General features: G+C 39.9%; 1 protein-coding gene across 1 annotated transcript in view; it reads right to left on the bottom strand.

The window, feature by feature from the left end:
• The window catches only part of CERK (ceramide kinase), a 606813-nt gene that overhangs the window by 376920 nt on the left and 208482 nt on the right, over window positions 1–21411 (bottom strand). Inside the window, exon 4 of the mRNA XM_044087264.1 lies at window positions 11102–11227. Within this exon, the coding sequence (XP_043943199.1) occupies window positions 11102–11227 (126 nt within the window). The remainder of the gene's footprint in view (window positions 1–11101; window positions 11228–21411) is intronic.

Below are 21411 nucleotides of genomic sequence, written 5' to 3'. Positions count from 1 at the left end.
AGACCTTTCTGATGGCTATTTGGATATGAAGAACCTCAACTACATCATGCTGCTTTACCTGCATTGGTGTGTTTATTTCTTTTGGATGAAAAAAGAGAAACCTCCACCATTTTTCTCTCCTGCATAGTAGCTAGTCTAATGTGTGGAAGGCATTATAGCTCTGCATAGTTGGTGTGTCTGCCATTTTAAACAATTTCTCATTCACTACACATACTTCCTTCCAGGGTGAGGAGGGCTTGTAGGGAGTTGATTTTCTGGTTTAGACTCCTAGTACTGATTTTTTCCGTATATTCTACCTAAAATGAGATTATGTTGTTGATCTGGCATAATCACGCTATTAGAGCTTTACCATCAGTCCCTTCGATTCATGAATTGACACAACAGGTGTAACGAATTGGAATTAGTAATGGAACCTGTGTCTTCTCATTTGTCATCCTGTCAAAAGTATATTTTTCAATAACTGCACCTAAATTATTTTCTGTAGGATAAAGAAGTTCTGGTAAATTATCTGCAGATCACTGTGTTCTCCAATATTTACTGATAAATTTATGACTGTACGTTGTGATTCTGCATCACTGCACATAGCACTCTGTGCCTGACGCTTTTCAATCTGAACTGCAGGAATGTGAAAATCATTGCTGCTTCAACATGTGAATCACTGCCTCTGCAACTAAACAAATCATTATCTCTGACTGCACTGCACCCTCAAGTACCCTGCTGCTGCATCTGCACACTGCGTTCTCAAGTGCCCTGCTCCTGCATCTGCACACTGTGTTCTCAAGTGCCCTGCTCCTGCATCTGTACATTGCATTCTCAAGTGCCTAGCTCCTGCATCTGCGCATTGCGTTCTCAAATGCCCAGCTCCTGCATCTGCACACAGCATTCTCCGACTCTTGCCCGTTACTTAACAGATATAGCTTATTTATTTATTTTACATTTGTTTACTGGGAAAGTCTGACTGGGAGGAACCCATTTTCAGTGGAGGCCCAGGGAGAAAAGATCCACAAGATTATAATTACAAGTGTAGAATCCAAAAGTGGTATGGCTTGACAGGACATGAAATTAGTTCTATATAATACGTACAATGATTCACTTTTCCCTGTTTCAATCATAAGTGCCCATTAACAGAGCAAAAATAATTCACAACACATAAGATCCTCGTATACACTGAATTTCTGCTAGAAATGTTTTGAGTTATATAATTGGTAGTTTTTAGTATTTTGAAAGGACAAAAGAGAAAAGTTGAGTTTTTGATTGCCAAGGATTGGAGGGGATATAGGGGTGAGAGTGAAAGACAGTAGGTGATGGTGACATATAGGTGTGTTAGTGTACAGGGGAGTAGAGTTTAGATTTCACAGATATAGTTTGTGAGGGATAGTTGCATGGACTGTAGAAGGTTGTTGAACTGACACAACTTGACAAAAATTTTCTCTTTGTTTTTATACTTGCAACATAGCTTACTTTGACTAAGTAGTTTAATTTTATACTCACAGTCAATAATGAGCTGTTGGACTCAAATAAGGAACTGCTGAAGCCCAGTTGTCTGAATTAATTACTCATGATGACTGTTACAGGTGTGGTCCTTATACCTGCTTGTAAAGGTGGGGTAAATATACCACTTATGCATATATTTTCAGTCCAGTGACTTCTGCACTGGTACTATTGACTTGCTAAGGTCATTGAATAAATTAAGAACACTTTTGACACGTAGGTCATCTGCATTCACAGACAGTATTCTGCCTTTTGCTGATTAGTTTTGTTATTACACACATTAGCATTTTCACAGCTGTTAGCTTTGTTTATTTCAGTCACTTGCAAGCCAGGTTTCGCATCCTTTTTTCTAGACTTTGTACCTCAATAAAATGGCCGACTTGACCACATTTCCTGCATTCTCTTGCTCTGCATAAACCTACAACTTTTAATAAATTCATGTTTATATCAATACCCTGCCCCTTATCTGATTTTTTCGTATTACCACAAACTATTTTGTCCCTTATTAATAAACCATGCAAAGCCTCATAAACAGCTTTTGCCCAGAATCTGTAGCTCAGTAGCAAATACCTATAACTTCTGAGCATCCTATGCCCTTGTAAATGATAAATAAATGACAGTCTCTTTCTGAGATGACAATTGCTCTCTAAATGAAGCTGTTTTATCTGTCTATATATCAAGAATGGCAAAAAATGGAATACGTTCAAGATATGGAGATATGGTACTCTGTACCGTGCACCTCCTTTATCTCACTCACAGTGAGGAGAAGATAAAATGTCTGTAACCAAACTTTCCAGTTTTCTTATAAGTTGCCTTGCAGTGAGAAAATTCATGGTAGCTGCACATGGATATTTTTTTCCTCTGCGAATTATATTTCAGTTCAGGCACAAATTCTTGAAACACATTTTCTTTATTCACACAGATGCATTTCTTCACTCTGGCACCATCGGAGATATGAATATTTTAACTTCTAAAATGTCTTTAAATAAGACTGTCTTCTGGAAGAAATATGTATCTAGTCACATGCAAACTCCTGTAGGAAGATATTACCATATTTAAAGCTGCATTCCTTATAAGCTACAGCTGCCTTGGAGGAGTGAGATCAAAAACAGTGCGCCCTCTCTGTAACCATATCAGTGGCTTAGCTTGTGAAAACTTGCTTAGCTGACTTGGTACTAGCTGAGAAAGATGAGGGTATAAAGTCCGAGTACTACCTTTTTTACTCTAGGGTACTGAAGGTTAGAGCAGGAGATACGTTAATTATGATCCTAAAAAGTTTGTCCTCTGGCAAAGACTAAACAGCATAAAAGGGCTGTGTATAATTTAGGAAATGGAGGAATGACAGTCAGTGGTATGTCACAGTCAGCATTGTTACACTTGATCAGCAATGTACTGTCTATTTTTCTACTGCAGAAAACTACAGCATAGTTATGGGACACAGGAGTTTATCTATTTCCTGCAGATGTCTCTAGAATGGATTACAGAGCAAGTTTTTAACTGCTAGGTCTGTTACAGTGATGGCACACTGCCAACAAAAGTCACTGGTAGGAGAATGAACATTAGTTTAGAAGTAAATCTACAAAACACTACTGAGAAGGTGCCAAACAGAAAATAGTGAGCTACAGAGAGCATGAGAACACACTAAACAATATAAAAACACATTTCCGAATTCTAGGCTACTATGTCATGTGCTCTAAACTGTGTGTGGTATGGAAGAACAATTCTGGCAGGGGTAACCACCTGGCAGTGCGACCACTGTCTTTATGTGTGACAGTCGCTGCTGATGTGACACCCTGGCGCATGTGCAAATGGGGAAAAAGGGAGTTATCTATGGATGTCATATACAACAGTATAGTTATTTATTTCCCTATGTACCTTTGATTTGTGAACTCTCAACACTTGCTTGCTTCTGCTACAGTAAAACATGACTATGACTGCTGTGCACTACTTTGGGAACTTTATCCCTTCCCCAGTGTTCAGCATATGAGGGGAGTGTGGGGGGACATGCCCTGCTCATGGCGTGCTGCAGGGTGGGGCTACTGTGAAAAGTCTCTACAGAAGACTATAAGGAGACAGAACAATTTCAATATAAAAAAAAGGATCCACTATTTTTATTACCTTAAATATCATTATGTGTTCTGTATCCACATAATGCTACTCTGCATGTATGGAACAGGCAACTTTCAATGCTGTAGAATTCAGCACTTGTGACAGAAGGGATTTTGTTATGATCGCTGCTACTGCTGGTTTTCAAGTGGTGTCTATAAAGGATGGTGTCTGCATCAGTATGCTTAGCAATGTTGTTATTTGTGTCTGAATCTGAGATATGTAGTACGTGTGAATGTAAAGTACAGTTGTGAACACTTACCATAAATGTAGATGTTCAAGTGTATTCACTGTTGCAGTCATTACATTTGGATAATCTGCTGGCAGGTTGCCCTCAGTCGGCCTGATTAACAAAGTCTTGGGTCCTGCGTCGGTTGCTGTCCCTTCTTCTTTGACATCAGGTCGTCAAGGGTAAAAAACATGCAGCCGATGCCATTACATCAGTTTTTCTTGGCCCAGATGTCAGGTGCCCCCCAAATGGGGAGCAATATATATATATATATATATATATATATATATATATATATATATATATATATATATATGTGTGTGTGTGTATAAAATAAGAAACACAAAAATATACCTCCAAACAAAAGCAAATACACCAAAAAGGCTTTTAAGCATAATAAAAGAAAGAAGAGTTATAGTAAAAGAAAAACAGGGGGCTGGAGGGAGGGTAACCATGACTGCAACAGTGAATACACTCGAACACCTACATTTATTGTAAGTGTACACAACTGTACTATGTTCATCGTGTTTCACTGCTGCAGTCATTACATTTGGGTAGACAAAGCTAAGCTTGGGAGGATGGATTTCTACAGCATTAGGACCAGGTATAAGGCCCTGCAAAACAGCGGTGGCAAAGCCAGCTCTGGATTTAGAGAAAATTGGTAAGTGATAATGCTTGGTGAAAGTATGAACTGAACTCCAGGTAGCAGCTTCTAGAATATTCCTGGTAGGAACACCTCTGAGAAAGGCTGCTGAAGTAGATGCAGCCCTGGTGGAATGAGATCTGATCCCCTGGGGGATAGGATTTCCATGGTGCTTATAACAGAAATTAATACAATGGCTTAGAAATACATTTAGAAATGGTTTGCTTTGAAATAGCCTTCCCCTCTGCCCCTGCAGCAAATGCTACCAGCAGTTGTTCAGATTTTCTTCGAGATTTAGTCCTGTCCAATTAGAATCTAAGTTGTCTGTGTACATCCAATGAATGCAGAATCCGCTCTCCCTTGTTCTGTGGATTGGGAAAGAAAGTTGGCAAATGAATGGACTGATTAAGAGCCACACTGGATACCACGTTGGGCATGAATGATGGATTGGTCCGGAGTGACACCCTGTCCGCATGTAAGATGATGAAAGGCTCCACTGCCATAAGGGCCTGTAATTCAGATATCCTTCTAGCTGAAGTGATTGCTAAAAGGAAGGCCGTCCTCCAGGAAAGAAATTTTAAGTCTGCAGTTGCAGCTGGCTCGAAAGGAGGTAGACTGAGTTTCTCCAATACAAAGTTAAGGTCCCAGGCAGGGGTTGGAGCTCTCCTGGGTGGTCTCAAGTTTTTGGCCCCTCTGAGATACTGCTTTAGAAAAGGATGAAAGAAGAGAGTGGGGTCTGTGTTGTAATGAGCTGAAATGGCTGAGGCATGGATTTTTATGGAAGAAAAAGACAGGCCCTTATGAAGCATCTCAGTTAAGTATTGCAAAATCTGAGGTAAATTGGGCACTGCTGTGCTCATCCCTTGAGACTGATTCCACGCACAAAATATTTTCCATTTGTCAGCATAAGATGTTCTAGTACTAGGTCTTCTCACCTCCAAAATGACATCCATCACAGGTTTGCTGAGGGATGCTAAGGGTGAATTTAAGTGATTAGCCAAGCTGCAAGATTCAATGTTTGGAGCTGAGGGTGCAGAATTTGGTTCTCCTGCTGAGACAATAAGGAAGGTGTCTGAAGCAGGTGCCATGGAGAAATGTGTGACACACTGTGCAGGAGTGGGTACCAGTGTTGGCGAGGCCAGTCTGGAGCAATCAAAATCATTTTTGGTTTGCCCTGTTTGACTTTTAGTAGAACTTTGGAGAGCAAAGGCACAGGGGGAAAGGCATAGACTGACAGGTTTTTCCAGCTGAAGGACAGAGCATCCACTTTCCAGGCTTTTTTGTGATGAGTTCTTGTGCAAAATATGTCCAACTGGTAGTTCTGGGGTGAGGCAAAAAGATCTATGTCTGGGCACTCCCATTTGCATGTCAACATGTTGAAAATCTGTAGTTCCAGTTTCCACTAATGAGGATCCATGATATTTCTGCTTAGTTTGTCTGCCAAAACATTATGCTTCCCTGGCAGGAATTGAGCTTGTACTTGTACTTAGTAGCTCAAGGCCGTGTTCCACAATGCCATGGCTAGTCTGCAGAGGGGGTAGGAATGTGTACCCCCCTGCTTGTTTATGTACCACATAACCGTGGTGTTGTCAGTCTTTATCAGTAATTGTCCTGGATGAAGGCAGTCCTTGAAGGCTGTCAGTGCATTCTGTACAGCTAGCATTTCTTTTCGACTGATATGAAGGTGCATTTGATTTGGGCTCCATTTGCCCTGAATGCACTTTCCTGTCAGATGAGCCCCCCATGCATAGTGTGATGCATCTGTAGTTAAGGTTTGGGCAGCAGGGGGTGGTGTGAATGGCAGTCCCTTGTTTTGGTGGCAGGCCTCTGCCCACCATAGGAATTCTAGGCGCAGGCACGGTATGATAGGAATCATTGTTTCCAGACTGTGACAATGTTGACTCCATAAACTTTTTAAGTACCACTGAAGTCTCCTCATATGCAGTCTTGCATATGGAATTAGAAGAATGCATGAGGCCATGAACCCTAAGGCTTGCAGTATTTGCCTTGCAGATAGCAGGGTTTTGTGGCCGCCTGTTTGAAGTAGGTCACCAAATGAATTTGCTTTTCTGGTGTAAAGAAAGCCATCTGAGCAGTTGTATTCAAGCTTGCACCCAGGAATGTAATTTTTGAGAGGGTACCAGCTGAGATTTCTTTTTGTTTATGGTGTACCCTAGACAGGTTAGAAGTCTTTTTACAAACGCCAGATGTTGTAGAAGAAGGGCCTGTTTTTTTTGCCTGAATTAGACAATTGTCCAGGTATGGATATATTTGAATATTTCTTTGCCTGCAAAATGCAATTACTGAGCCAGACACTTTGTGAATACCCTGGGCGCAGTAGACAAGCCAAAGGGCAGTGCAGAGAACTGATGATGCATGCAGCCTGCTTTGAAGCGTAGGAATCTTCTGCAAGATTCCCTGATTGGGATATGCAGGTAAGCCTCTTTTAAGTTGAGAGTTGCCAACCAGGCATCCTTGCCTAGCATAGGAAGTAACTGGTGAAGAGTCAGCATCTTGAATTTTGGAATGTCCAGAAAGGTGTTTAGAGTAGACAGGTCCAGAATTGGACGCCATGATTTGTCTTTTCTGGGTACCAGGAAAAGTCTGGAATAGAAACCTTGTCCCTTTTCCTCTTCTGGTACTAGTTGAATAGCCCCCATGTTTAGGAGGAAAGTACTTGTTTCTGAGCCTCTGCCCACTGATTTGGGGGCAGGTCTGGCCACCCGCTTGGTGATGGCAGCATGTGGAAATGAAATCTGTATCCCTGGGACACTATATTTAAAACCCATTTGTCCTGGGTTATAAGTTGCCAGTTTCTTGAATGAAGAGCCAGTTTTCCCCCCAAAGGGGCGGCTAAGAGGTAAGTGCTTGGTAATTTCAAAGGGAAGTCATTGAGACTGTTTACCATAGGATGGTACCTTGTTGTTTCCAGATTTGGAAGTGAAAGCACCCCATTGCTTAGTTCTGAAAGTCCCTTGGGACTGAAACCTGGTGGTTTTGGAATGTCTGGGTTTGGCTGTAGTGGCTCTGGAAGGAGCTGGAAAGGACCAGTTCTTAGTAGGCCAACGCCTACTAAATATAGAAGGTTGCACTTGTAAGAAATATTTCACAGTTTGCATAGATTTCGCTTTATCTTCCATGTTTTTTAGAACTTCTTTAGCCTTATTGCCAAATAAGTGGTCCTGCTGCAAAGGAGCATCCAAATGTTTTGCTTTAACATGATCAGGCAGAGATTGCTCCTTAAGCTAAGCATGCCTTCTAAGCACAGACCCAGTAACAGCAGCCCTACAAGAGGCCTCTAAGAATCAAAACCACATTGCAAAGTATGTTTGCCAACTTGTTCAGCTGAATGCAATAAATCTTTATTCTCCACACAGTCAGAAATCAACATCATTTTCTGTTTAAGCAGTCCCATGATATGCTGTTGATATTTTAGCATATGGAATTGACAGTTTAAAGCCCTGATTGCTAAAGTTGCAAAAGTATAAACCTTTTTACCCCATCTATCCAGTGCCCTGCAGTCTCTATCAGAAGGGGTAGGATTTGTAGCAGTAAAAGCCTTAATGCCCTTGGGCCACTGAAAAATGGTTTCAGGGTCAGCAACAGGATTTTTGAAAAGGAATCTGTGGGACTCAGGAACCCTGTAGTACCCATCTGGTTTGCTAGGGGCTGGAGGCAAGGAATCGGGGGCCATACTGGATTCCGAAAACACATCATCAACAATATCTAGAACAGGAGGTATAGCCAAAGGCCTATGGTGAGGAAGAAGAAGGAAATCCCTAAGCCTTTTGGATTTAGAGAAATCCTGACTTTCCCAGTGGAAATGCTCCCTTAAGGTATGTAAAGTCTCCCCAAAAGAGAAATCCTCAGGCAGAGAAGCAGAGGGAATAGAGTCCTCTGCATCAGAGTCCTCATAAGTAGGTATGGACAAATCCAGATCATCAGAAGAGTCAGAAGAAACAGAGTCCTGTTCAGAAGATTCATAGTCAAATTCAATCCTAGGCCTCTTGGAAGGAGGGTGGGGTTGACTACCCCTGATTAGAGGAATTAAATCTTCAGCCATTTTGATAATTAGTTTTTTAGGCATAGGGGCCTGAACATGTGGCCTGGGCGTCGGTTTTTTAGACATAGATCGAGATTTAGGACTTAGCATTGAAGTTGGAGTCGGTTTAATATGCAAGTCTGTAAGCCTGAATACACCCTCAGAAGGTAGAGACATCCACGGGTTCCATATGTGAAGGATCTCGCGTCATATCAGACTGAATGGGTCTCGGTAGAGTCCTGCGAATCAGAAGTACTGGGTATCAGGGGCTGTGAAAGCGCCTCACTAAGTACCGGCAAACTGGCGACTGGCTTAGGAGAAGCGTTGTCAGCAGTCGTCCGCAGTTTTGGACCTCAACGGCCTGTCTCTGTCTTTTTATTTGTGTTTTTTCAGTATTCCGGTAGTCAGATGGCTAACTGACATCATTTCTGAATAATTAAACCGAGAAACGAAATATTTTGAAGCAAAAATGTACAGATGACGGATAGTGTGCCGATTAAATAAAGTACAAAACCGACAGCAAGGTACGTCGTGGTCAGGGCCTAGGCAAGGAATACAGTACAAATGAAAATCCTTATGAGGTATTTGCTTCCCACAAGTAATACAATTATTAACTTTTACTGATATCGATAAGGAGCAAGAAAAAGTTTCCCCAACGGGGTACTTAGGAAGTTAAAGACTTCGGTTCTGAAACTCGAAAACGAAAATTTCAGGAGCCGGCCGACCAGCACTTGCGAACTGTTTCTGCTTCGGGCACCGCGCGGCAAGAAAGACTGATGTAATGGCATTGGCTGAATGTTTTATACCCCTGACGTCATGGAAGAAGGGACAACAACCGACGCAGGACCCAAGACTTTGTTAATCAGGCCAACTGAGGGCAACCTGCCAGCAGATTACCCAAATGTAATGACTGCAAAAAGTGAAACACGATGAACATCTGCAGTTTTGTGGTTTGAGTGGCTCACAACACAGCGGGCTACTTTGATGAAGTACACAGGCTTGTCACAGTGTAGAATCAATGCTGGAAAAACCCAGTGTGTGTGGATTTGCCTGTGTGTTTGACATTGATGACTTAGAAGGATGTTTATGGAAACTCTTTATTCATGCATGCATAAAATGACAGGAATGTACCTTACATAAGTAATGTCTTACTTTTTTAGTGTTATGTGGGGATAAAGTTGTTAGGGCACATACATTACTAACACAGGGCCTGGTGGTGTCCTTCTACCATTATATTCTTGGCACTAAAATAAAACCTCCTACTGAAGACCAACTAAAGTCCTTGTCACTATACTCAGTATCGTATAGACTTCTTAGGGGAGACTTATGCCTAGCTTACAAAGCAATCTCAGGCACAAACCAAATGAATTTGCTGCACATAAATCAGACAGGACTATAGCACCTGTTCCAGGGACCTAAATATGGTCTGTGACTTAAATAGGACATGCTGGAGAGACAGATTTGCCACCCAGCAGCTGCTGGGTCTTTGGAATAGGCTGCCAATTCATGTGAAGCACAGCACCTCTATGACACTGTTCAAAAGGAACCTGGATGAGTGGATGGGGCACTGTAAATTCTTACTAGGGATAATGCCCAAAACCTTCCTGGACATGGGCAGTTAAATACAATCCCGGGTTATGACTACAGTATCTATGGTATTACATTTGGGTGAAATGGCTAGGCTTGAAATGACCTCCTGGTTGATAACCTAGTAACCTCCTATGATCCCATGATCCTATGAAAGTGAACAGAAGTTTTATTCTATTGCAATTTCAGCTTAAATTATGTTAAGCTTGTTCACTTGCTCAAATGCCACATGCCTTTATTTCTCCTTTACAGAGGACTATAAGCAGACAGAGATTTTTAATATAAAATCTGAAAAAAAAAAAAAAGAAAATATTCACTGGCTAATCTTATGGTAAAAAAAACATCTAAATAAAACATTTACAACAATTGTTTTATTATTATGTTTTCATTATCTTAAATATCATTATGTGTTCCGTAGCTATCCTTAGAATCCAGGTCCAAGTGGAACAGAATAATAACTGAAATTGTGCCTGATTTATGATGTGGGTCTTCAAAGATAAATAATAAAAGCTATAAGTCCAAATAATCTTTTTTATGAATTATCTTAATGTAGTACCACTACTGAAACTGAGGAAGTTATATTTATGACAAAAGTACATCAAAAGAGATAGAACATACAAGCAAAAGTTAAAAATAGCAGTTATATTTATTAACTACAATCAGATGTACGTGCGAGAGAGAGAGGGGGGAAAAAGAGATAATATACACAGTAATTAATGTGTTGAATGACAAACAACAAGGGACAGAAAAGCACACAGCTTTAGTGTCTAATGAACTGCTACAATGTCACAACAACAGGGACTATGAATAGTGTGATACATGAGATTCACTTTTTATCGACCGCCCTATTTCCCATTTGTATCACTTGATGGATTGGTCTCTACTAAAATCATTTTCTTAAGCTATTTACTTACTAAGCGGCTTGAATGCAGCAATTATTTCATACTTTGGACATTTTTTATATTTATTAAAATGCTCATTTAGACTGTTGACAACAACTTACCAATCACATCAGTGGAGATGGAGGCTAAACTAAAAAGTGGTGCCACCTTCCGCTCATAGATTTTCTTGCCTTGTTTTTTTCCTCCAAATGGATTAATATATACAATTAAGCGCTTTGGTCTACATGCTGTAAGAAAGTAATATGTTAAAAGATGTGTGTATAAAAAACATTAAAATCTACCAATAATTTACATTTCAGCTATTTGTATCAAATAAGAAAAAGACCACCTACTTTTACTTTTGCATTCTGAAAATAAGTGAAGTAAACACGCCTGTGAAATCAGCAGTGCAGATTAAAAATGACAAATAATTACTCACTTGAAGGCAACCTGCATTATTTTATTTTCCTCAGCACTTGAGTTTTTGCAAGCATTTTGCAGCCACATTTTTAAAGCCACATTAGTAATGTCACAGTGTAACAGAACAATGCACTTATTGCAAAGGGTAGTAATGGCTAGGTGCAACTAAAAACTGTCAAAAGCAATTAAGAAAATCACTAGGTACTGATGTGACTCACAGTCATAGGTTCCTAGGTGAATACTACGCTAACTTGCTTGAAGGGCCATTTTAAGCCTAGCCAATAACCCAAGGCCAGAATCAAACCCAGTACTTTATCTATAAGGTGAAGGCCTTAATTATGCCAAACTCAATCATGCAGTGATGCAGCCTGCAACTCACTACAAGCTGTTTATGCAACACTTGGCAGTATTCATCAATACTGTGAGACAACTCTGAGCAACATGGATGTCAGTGATGCATTCAAAGCTTTGGCCAAATCAATCAACTTTGCTGCACTAAAGTGCAACAACAAAAAGTGTTGTTGCAACTGCCCTTTCTACATTCCCACTGCAAAATACTGTTGTCAAAAAGCTTACCTTGAACATACTCATTTATAACTGCCTAAAGTATGTGGGCAATGACAAAGCAGTGATGGCGAAATAACCAGTGACTCTTGAGTTAACTGATTCTGGTCATTTCTGTGTCAATATTAAAGATGACTATCTTAAGGAGAGTCACTGTCAAAATGAGGTCCTCACAGTTTCAGACAACATGACTGGGGAGGACAAGCAAAATGTTTTCAAGAAACTGTATTTCAGTGTGGACCTGCTACTATTGAAAAAAACTGCAGAAATTGCCCTGTAGTTCAGGAACCAAGGGCCGTAAAACTACTTTTGTTGAATGAGATTACCGATAACTATGAGGTTTGCCTGAAGTATAGCAGAACTAAGCCTAGGCCTCCTGTTAGCATTTACTTACTCATTTATTTATACATTTGTTAAGCCAACAGATGCACAGGCAATATCTGTGCCAAAATGCAAGACAAAGACAATGTTTTACATTATGATGAAATGCAAAGAACAATAATACCAACAACACCATAATGACTCAATATTTACAGTAGCACAATGACAGTACAATCATTACAGCAAGCTGTAGTACAACACTGTAAATGTAGCCGAAGAACAAAATTAAGGAATAGTGCCGCAATATTCAACACCGTTATCAAAGCCTAGAAGCCTACAAAGAATTTGGCACCTATTACAGTAGAGTCATACAACCCTGTTCCCCAACCAATTACCTAGCCATTTCTTAAAATCTGGTAAATTTCAGTTTTTCTTTTAATTAGTGGTAAAAGTATTCCACCACAAACTCATTCTTCAATGGAATGACTTCATAAGAATAGAAAATGCCGGTATTGTCACATCCACAGAAATTATTCCCTGTCACACAGATTCCTCATACAAAGGATATCATTAACCCCCTTTTTCCTATTTTTCTATATGGGGTAAGGGAGTCGTGTTAACTGTCACCATATCTCTCTCTCAATTCAGTTCTACACTCCTGCCTTCTTCGACACTCATGCATGAATATCACAGGTCTTCTCTCACACAATCCATCCGCCTTTTTGCTAGATGCCTTCATTTCCTCCCACCTGTCTGTCCCAAATCTTCTTCACCAGACTGTCTTCTGCTTTTCTGCACATGTCCCCAAACCACCAAAATCTGTTCTCTTTGATCTTTTCTGCAATTGGAGCTACTTTGGCTTCTACTCTTATGCCCTCATTTCTTCATCTGTCCTACAGTGTGCATCCTACCACCCTTCTCAGGCACTTCCATTTCCATCACCTCTAGCTTCTTCATCTGCTCTGCCTTTAGTGCCCAGATTTCTGTATCATGCAGTAGTACTGCTCGCACCACTATTTTGTACACCTTTGGCACTCTTCTTTCATACAGCACACCTGACATTCTGAAAGGATGTAACTCAAACAATGAAACAAATGGGAATACAATACAGAAGCAGAAGATGGACGTTGAAATGGGTATTGGAACAATTAGGACAAAATGGTATATCAGATAGAACAGAGGGTGCTATATCAAAATATGAAGCTTTCTAATTAATACCCTGGTATAATGAGGCTGAGGAAGAGATTAGTAAAATCTGTGCTTAGTACACCCATAACAATGAAGCTGTTATTTTGTAGGGAAAATAATGGGGTAGGTGAAGGAAATGTATGTTTAGTATAATCACAGCCTTTACTGTAGAAGCCAGAAATGTGCATCTTCAAAATACAGTGCGGCAGTTGCTATAATCTGAAACTGGCAATGGTACCTTCATGTGAACAACTTATGCATTTCAGTGCCTGAAGCATTAAAAGCAAAAAAGTGACCATCGGAAACTGTAATGAAATATGCTCATTCGTTATATAAGCAAGCTTGGTCCATTTTTCTTTAGCCACAGTGGTGGGGAATTCAGTAATGACAGAGCATTAATCTCCCTTCTGTTCTGACTGATACATTATCGCCTCTATATTTCAGATACATGTCAAAGACAGCATCAGATGAGACAATGTTTGGGAAGAATCAATATAGCAGTATGGAAATAGCTTTGTACAAAAAAAAATCAAAGGTTTGAGATGGAAGAGAATTTGTACTACAAAAGGGCTAACTGTATATAAGGAATGGCCCTAGAATCTTCACTGGCCAGGAAGGAGTTGTGGTATTTGTGAAGAATATGTAATGTATTTATGCAAGGGTGCTTTGTAAAGTCGACATAAGTGGGAGACTGCTACATTAATAAATATGGCAGTGATGAGGTCAGACTTTACAGAAATAAAACCAGAGAACTCAAAGAATGGAAAAGGAGATGAGATGGAGAATTCTGAAATAGGTAAGGAAGAACTTGATACAAATGAAAGAAAGCAGCTATGGATCCCAAGATGTGAAAGTAGCCTCAGTCACAAAGAGAGTGTCAAACCATTAGATTTGTGGACAGAGAAAAACTGAGAGGAACAAGCAGGTAAAATCTTTTGGGGAGTTGGTAAAGCTACCGGGATACGCACATTGCTACAACTTGATAATTTCTACATCCACCTGGCAGATAATGCATGCACAGAAGAGTGTGTTGACATGTCACATTTGGAAGGCATTCACACTGATCAGAAATAACCTTTGTGCACACTTACGGAACAGAATGTACTCCTTACTGAAAACGTATCAACTGAATAAGCAAAACATGACGAGAAGACGCTGGAAAGATACTGATGTTTTTGGAAAGGTCAAGAACGTTGGACAAAAGTGCATTTCCACCAGGTGGGTGCATACTCTCACAGGTACTCCAAAAGTAATAATATACAAACCTCGTCTTGTAGCCAAAATGTTTAAAGAAATTTGCAGAAAAGAAAAAGACTCACAAACATCTGTATCAAAATCTCATGTCTTTTGACTATAATTTGCAAAATGAAGTGGAAAATGCATGATGTATTCTCTGGACAACAAGTCTGTGTTTTTGCAAGGTATGGAACTATCCTGTGATGTACATGTCTGCCCCTTCACTGAGGCAAAATGCTTGGGACAATTGTGGAAACTCACTAGGTGTGTTTATGGACTGTCAGACACATTGTACTGGTATAACAAAGCAGAAGACATCATTAAGTCAGGCTGGAGAATCTCATGGGTCAACCTTGCAATCCTCTACCAGCTAATGGAGAACAATGAATGCAGAGCAGTGTTTGCCTGTCATGTAGATGGTCTTTGCAAGGAGTGGCTCAAAGGGATACCTTTCACATTTCTCATGAAGAGCATAACCAATGGTGTGTGGGAATTATGCTGGTATCAGTGTTCCTTCTGAGCTGTGCAGATATACAGCCACAAGTACCTGAACAGATCTCCTGTACATGTCAGCTGTGAGGCCATGCACACCTCATGTTAAAATCTAATGTACCCTTGGGAACCTTCTTCAGCTCAGCTCAGCTCCCCTCCTCATGCCTATTCACAGTTCACTGTAGCTTAATTTGACTTGTTAGCATTTTTACTTTTTTTTTTAATATAAACTTTATTGATTAATCACAACTATGCACAGGAAAAATGAAAGCAAAAATATGCATAATTTAACAAAAAAAACAAAACAAAAAAACACCTGCTATGTACAATAAAAACAAATCCCTAGCTGACAATTTAGCACAGTAGTAACATAATTGAAACAAAGTGCCTTATCATCCAAATACTCTGTACCTCAGCAAGTAACTGCTTAGAACCATAACTAGTTTACTCAAAAAGCAAGGCAGAAAACATACTACATATTAACTATACCATAATTCTCACTATTTCACAGTTGCTTATAACACTCCAGTGTCCTCACCTCTGTCACCTCATACAGACCAGTTTTTTTTTTAATTAATTGCCATCTCTATCTCCTGTAATTCTTTACAGTCTTTAAACAAAAAATAAGGGGAACCTCTGGTTTCCAATGCCTTTATCATCAGTGTTTTACGTAAACGCATCAGCAACTTTTTCACGTGTGGGCAGCAAAAACATCTGGCTCAAAAATAAAGGAGGAGACAAAGCAATACATGAAGAACAAAGACTTGTCACAAATTTTCTGCATTTCTGGTTTCAAGGAAGACAATTCATCACAATCCCAGAAGTTCTGCCTCCAGTCTCCTACCTGACGATGACAGCACCTCCAACATAAAGTGGAGGCTTTCAAAAAACGTACAAGGAAAGCCTAATTATAAAGACATCACCAGCCAAAGAATCTGAATCTGTGATACCAGATAACATATCCTGAAATTTTAAGAATCACTGCTAACTGATAACCTTAAAGCAGCTTTTAGCTGCTCCCAAAAGAATGGAATGCATCCCCTCTAAAAGCTGATCTCAAAATGTTAGGTCCAGGAGCATCTAGACTAATTCTAATGTCAAATGTTGACACCCCCACTATCCAAAAAAATTGTCAAACTTAGCACAACAAGGCTTTTTACTCATCCTTTAGCGTCAGAGGATACAAATCTCTACTGAATCATGAATATAAACTCAAAGTAATGAACTGTTCCATATGTGTTTTCTAAATCTATTCAACCAGTTGATTCACCATGGTAATTTTTCAAGATGTCTCTCAATGATCTGAGAAGAGCCCATGCAAAAGTTTCAGCCTAACTGATTTCAGGTATAGTTCCAAATATGGAAATGATAATCTGCCCCTCTGCCACTCCCCCAGAAAAGAAAGATGTTCTAGTGATAGTTTCTGTCCCATTCAAAAAAAGGACATAATTTTTAACAGTAAATATTAACTTCCCAGAAGGAGTTAAGGAGGACACCTTATTTAACATATAGTACCTCATGCAACACCAACTATTTTATTGCTAAAATTCTTTGTTGAAAGTCAGGGTTCAGATCCACCACTCAAAGGTTTTGCCACAGCTTCCTGGTGATAGCTCATAGATTTCTTCAATTCCACCTTCCTGAGCATCCTAAACACTCAAGCCCCACCCAGAACTAAACGAATAAATTCCAACTCCACGCCTTGGCTAACTAAAGACACCAAAACTCTTATGCGACAAAGAGACAAAACCTGGAAACTTTACGAAAAAAAATAAACATCCTGTTACCCTCCAAAAATATAAACAACTCCGCAACCTAGCCAAAAAACATGTTATAAAAGACAAAAAATCATATTATATCAAACTTTGGTCTACCCACTCTAAAAATCCCAAACAATTCTGGAACTCCATAAACTCTCTTTTGCATCCAGGTACCAAAAGTAATCCCTGTCCTGACAACAAAAAATCTGATACAGAAATTGCTTCCCTCTTCAACTCCTTTTTCACAAACTCTTTAGCTGAACTCACTAAGATCTTCCCCAACCATATCTCCTCCCCTACACGCAATCCAACCCCCCCTTCCTCTACTCAACCCTCCTCCCCCAATCCTCCCCCCACTTTCTATCTAAAAACTGTCCCGACCTCCTACATCAGAAAGCTTCTCTCTAAACTAAAGCCTTGCTCCAGCGCCCCTGACAATATTCCCTCACTCTTCTTAAAGCTTGCAGCTGATGGTATTGCCATCCCTATCAGCATTCTCATTAACAGATCCATGCAGGAATCTTACGTCCCCAAATTGTGGCGTGCAGCCTTTATCCTGCCACTCCACAAAGGAGGCAAAAACAAAAGAATATATAACTTCCGACCCATAGCCATTCTTTCATCAATCTCAAAAATCCTTGAAAAATGCATCCATATTCAACTCATGCCCTTCCTCATCAATAACCAACTCCTTACCCCCCACCCAACATGGCTTCCGTCCTGGCCATAGCACAATAACCGCTCTCCTCTCCTTTCTAGATGAAATAAACCTTGCTCGTGACTCGGGAGAAATTGTTTCCACCATTGCCCTAGACCTATCTAAGGCATTTGATACCATCTCCCATACCAACCTTCTAAATCATCTCTCCAACCTCAGTCCATCTCAAAACTGCCTTACCTGTTTCCAAAGTTACCTCTCTAACAGATCCCAGGCCGTAAAATGGCAAAATGGCACCTCCACCTTCCTTCCTACCCCTACCGGGGTTCCCCAAGGGTCCATTCTAGGACCAATGCTCTTTAATATATTTATCAATGATCTTCACACTGCCATTCCCAACACACAAATTGTGCAATATGCAGATGACTCTACTTTAATCTGTTCTGCTCCTAATCTTTCTGAACTCCAGGCTAAAACCCAATTAGCCTTCTCAACCACTGAGCACTGGATGCTTCAAAACCATCTCTCACTCAATGCCAATAAATCCAAAATCCTTCTTTCCTCTCCCGCTAAAACTATTACACTTGATAAGCAGTCCTTCAATATCCTCAGCCATGCCAACTCCACTATAGAAGTTGTCCCCTTTGCTAAACTTCTAGGGGTCACAATTGATGAACACCTGAAATTCGATACTCATGTCCAACTTAATATCAAAAAAACCCACCAGAAGCTAGGCATGTTATATAGAAATGCTCACTTTCTCTCTCCATCTACAAGGCAAACTCCAGCTTCTACCTATCTTCTTCCATCACTACTGTACGGTGCTCCACTTCTAACCAATCTATCTATTACCACCTCTTCAAAGCTAGAAATGTGCTACAACAAAATTGCTAAATTCGCAACCAAATCTAAACACTCCTCTCATCACTGCACCTCTCTTCACAAGCTCACCTGGCTAGAGTTTTCTAACCACCTCCTCTTCCTTCAACTTACTACAGCCCACAAATTAATCTTAAAACTCACTGCATGCCCTGCTCTTTCTAATATTTTACCATTCTACACCCCACACAGATCCCTTAGATCTGCTCAACAAAATCTACTTTATATATATATATATATATATAGATATATATATATATATATATATATATAAACCAAAACGCCCCCCTGGACAATTTCTCCTTTCCTATTCTCTTGCCAAAAAATGGAACTCTCTCCCATCCCTGCTTAGAACCACTTCAAACTTTGAACTCTTCAAATCTCAGCTCCACTCCCACCTCTCACAAAATTGGAAATGTAACTGCATTCTTCCCACCTAACTCCTCCTAATTTCACCTATGCATGTACTCCCTCTTGCTCATACTCATTATTTTATATAATTATTTCTTTTTCCACCACAGCTTCCTTGCTCTGAATCCAATGATTGATTACCTTGTAAATATTGTACATATTAGAATGTGTGTTTATTAGTTAGGTGTTGCCATAGGTGGAGGGGATGACATTTACATAAGCACCATGCTCTTCAATCCCCCCTCTCTCTGTTAACTTGATCTCCATTTTTTCTCTCTCTTTCTTTGCTGACTTTTTAACACGATACAACTCCTTATATAAGAATTTTTCATTTGTTTGCTAATAACATTTATAATTGTATCTATAATTGTATGCTTGTTTAAATATTTGTAATGTGGGGCTTTTCTCCCCAGGCCTAAAGGTAAAACTCTATGTTTGTTTTAACTGTATGCATTGTGGAGCTTTTCTCCCCGGGCCTCCACTGAAAATGGGCCCTCTGGGCCCAGTGGACCTCCCCGGTTATCAAACTGGAAATAAATAAATAAATGTACATTCAATTGTGTCCAACAAAATAGGATACATTGCTATACTGTGATACATTTGGTTTAATGAACCTAAGAGACAGTATTTGTCCTACAGGGCCACTGAGGAAATAGAATTAATTTGAGCAACCTTTACGCTGGAAAGATTTAATTTTATAACCAGATACCCTCCTAAAAACTTTCAAACAGTAACTTCAGTTCACATTCATGTTTAGGAAGACATAATAATTAATCATCAGCATACCATGGGACGAATAACAACAGGTTATCCATAACATAACCTGGGGCTAAAACTGATCTTAATACAATTACAAATGGTTCTGGATACATAGCAAACAGCACTGAGGACAGTGGTCAGCCCAACTTAGTTCCTCCAGTAAGAAACAAATCCCTTTTATAAGTGTGCAATAGCAGAAACTACCATACAATATATGAATCATAGGAGAAGTTATTAACTATAGGCAAGTTTGAGCCAAAATCTATGACCGCAACCAAAAATAATATAAAAATGAGGTTTGTAAACCTAGTCTTTCCACAGGCAGCCCAAGAAGAGATGAGTAATTGTAATGAATGTAAGAATCAATAAAATCAAACCTTTGCCCTCTGACAAACAACCTACAAATACAGTGCTTCTCTCACCCACTTCAGATAAAAGTGCAGTCAAATTAGGAAACAATATTTAGTCCTAGCTTGCAACTCACTCAAATTAAAGACTTCTAGCTGCTAGAAAATCAGGGGGGCGAGCTCAACCATCCTGCCCCAGCACATACAAACAGTAACAGACTCCTAATAATCATACCTATAACTTGAAATGCTATACGACAAAATAAGAAAATAGATTTACAATTCCAAATGAAAAAAAATTAACTGTTTGAATTCACCCTTCTCTGCTGTGCCATCATATCTGGGATAACAGAAAAGGCTCTGGTTGCAATGGGCCAGGCTAACCCACTGAGGTTGTTATTCCATCATCATTAGGTTGTGGATTTGACAATGCCTTAGGGTTATTTCCAAGGCCTCCATACATTTACTATCAGCTTCATCTAAAGAATATGTTTAGGACCAGCAGGCATAAAACCCCTCAAATGTGATGGAGACTACATCTAAAATTCCAGCCTCTGTTTCCATAATCACTTGACTAGTCAAAATGCAGTTCTTTGTTTTCTGGTTTTAGGTAAAAATTCTTGATCGCAATTTATTCTCTAGTTGTTTAACGACTTTTTTACTGGAACCAAAATGGGAAATATTTTTTCCCACGGCACAGGTACAAATCTGACCACTACTGGCAAAGGCATACTTGCCCTTAGGGAACAGGGTAAGAAAAAGTACAGTTGTGTACACACCATAAATGTAGATGTTCGAGTGTATTCACTGTTGCAGTCCTTAATCAATGGGTTATCCAGCTCCTGGTAGCCCTCAATCGGCCAGAATACAAAAGGTAAGTAAATATGATGTCGGCTGTCATCGGTTGCAAAGGACATCAGGATGTCTGATACAAAAGGAGGCAGCTGACGTCACCTCCTCAGTCTTTCTTGCCATAACAGTCAGAAGCCCCCAGAAAACAAGGCTTAAACCAAATGCCACTTGGCAAATAACACCAAATTTAGCCTGTACCTTAGGAGAGGACCAAAAGGGGGAAGGAGGGAGGGAAACCAGGACTGCAACAGAGAATACACTCTAACATCTATATTTATTAAGTGTATACAACTGTACTATGTTCATCATGTTTCACTGTTACAGTCCTAACCAATGGGTTGATTATCAAAGCCCAGAGAAAAGGGAGGAAGAACCAACAGAATCAAGGATTGGAAATAATGCCCTGCAGAACAGCAGTGGCAAACCCTGCCCTGGCTCTAGAAAACAAAGGCAAATAATAATGATTTGTGAAAGTGTGAACAGAAGACCATGTGGCAGCCTCCAACATTTCTTTAGTAGGGACACCCCTTTAAAAGGCTGCAGAA

This window comes from Protopterus annectens, chromosome 11.part0, assembly GCF_019279795.1.
Source record: "Protopterus annectens isolate FY-2018-M chromosome 11.part0, PAN1.0, whole genome shotgun sequence".
Lineage (NCBI taxonomy): Eukaryota > Metazoa > Chordata > Ceratodontiformes > Protopteridae > Protopterus > Protopterus annectens.
The sequence above is the reverse complement of the archived record's forward strand: the minus strand, read 5'-3'. Positions and strand labels throughout refer to the sequence as shown.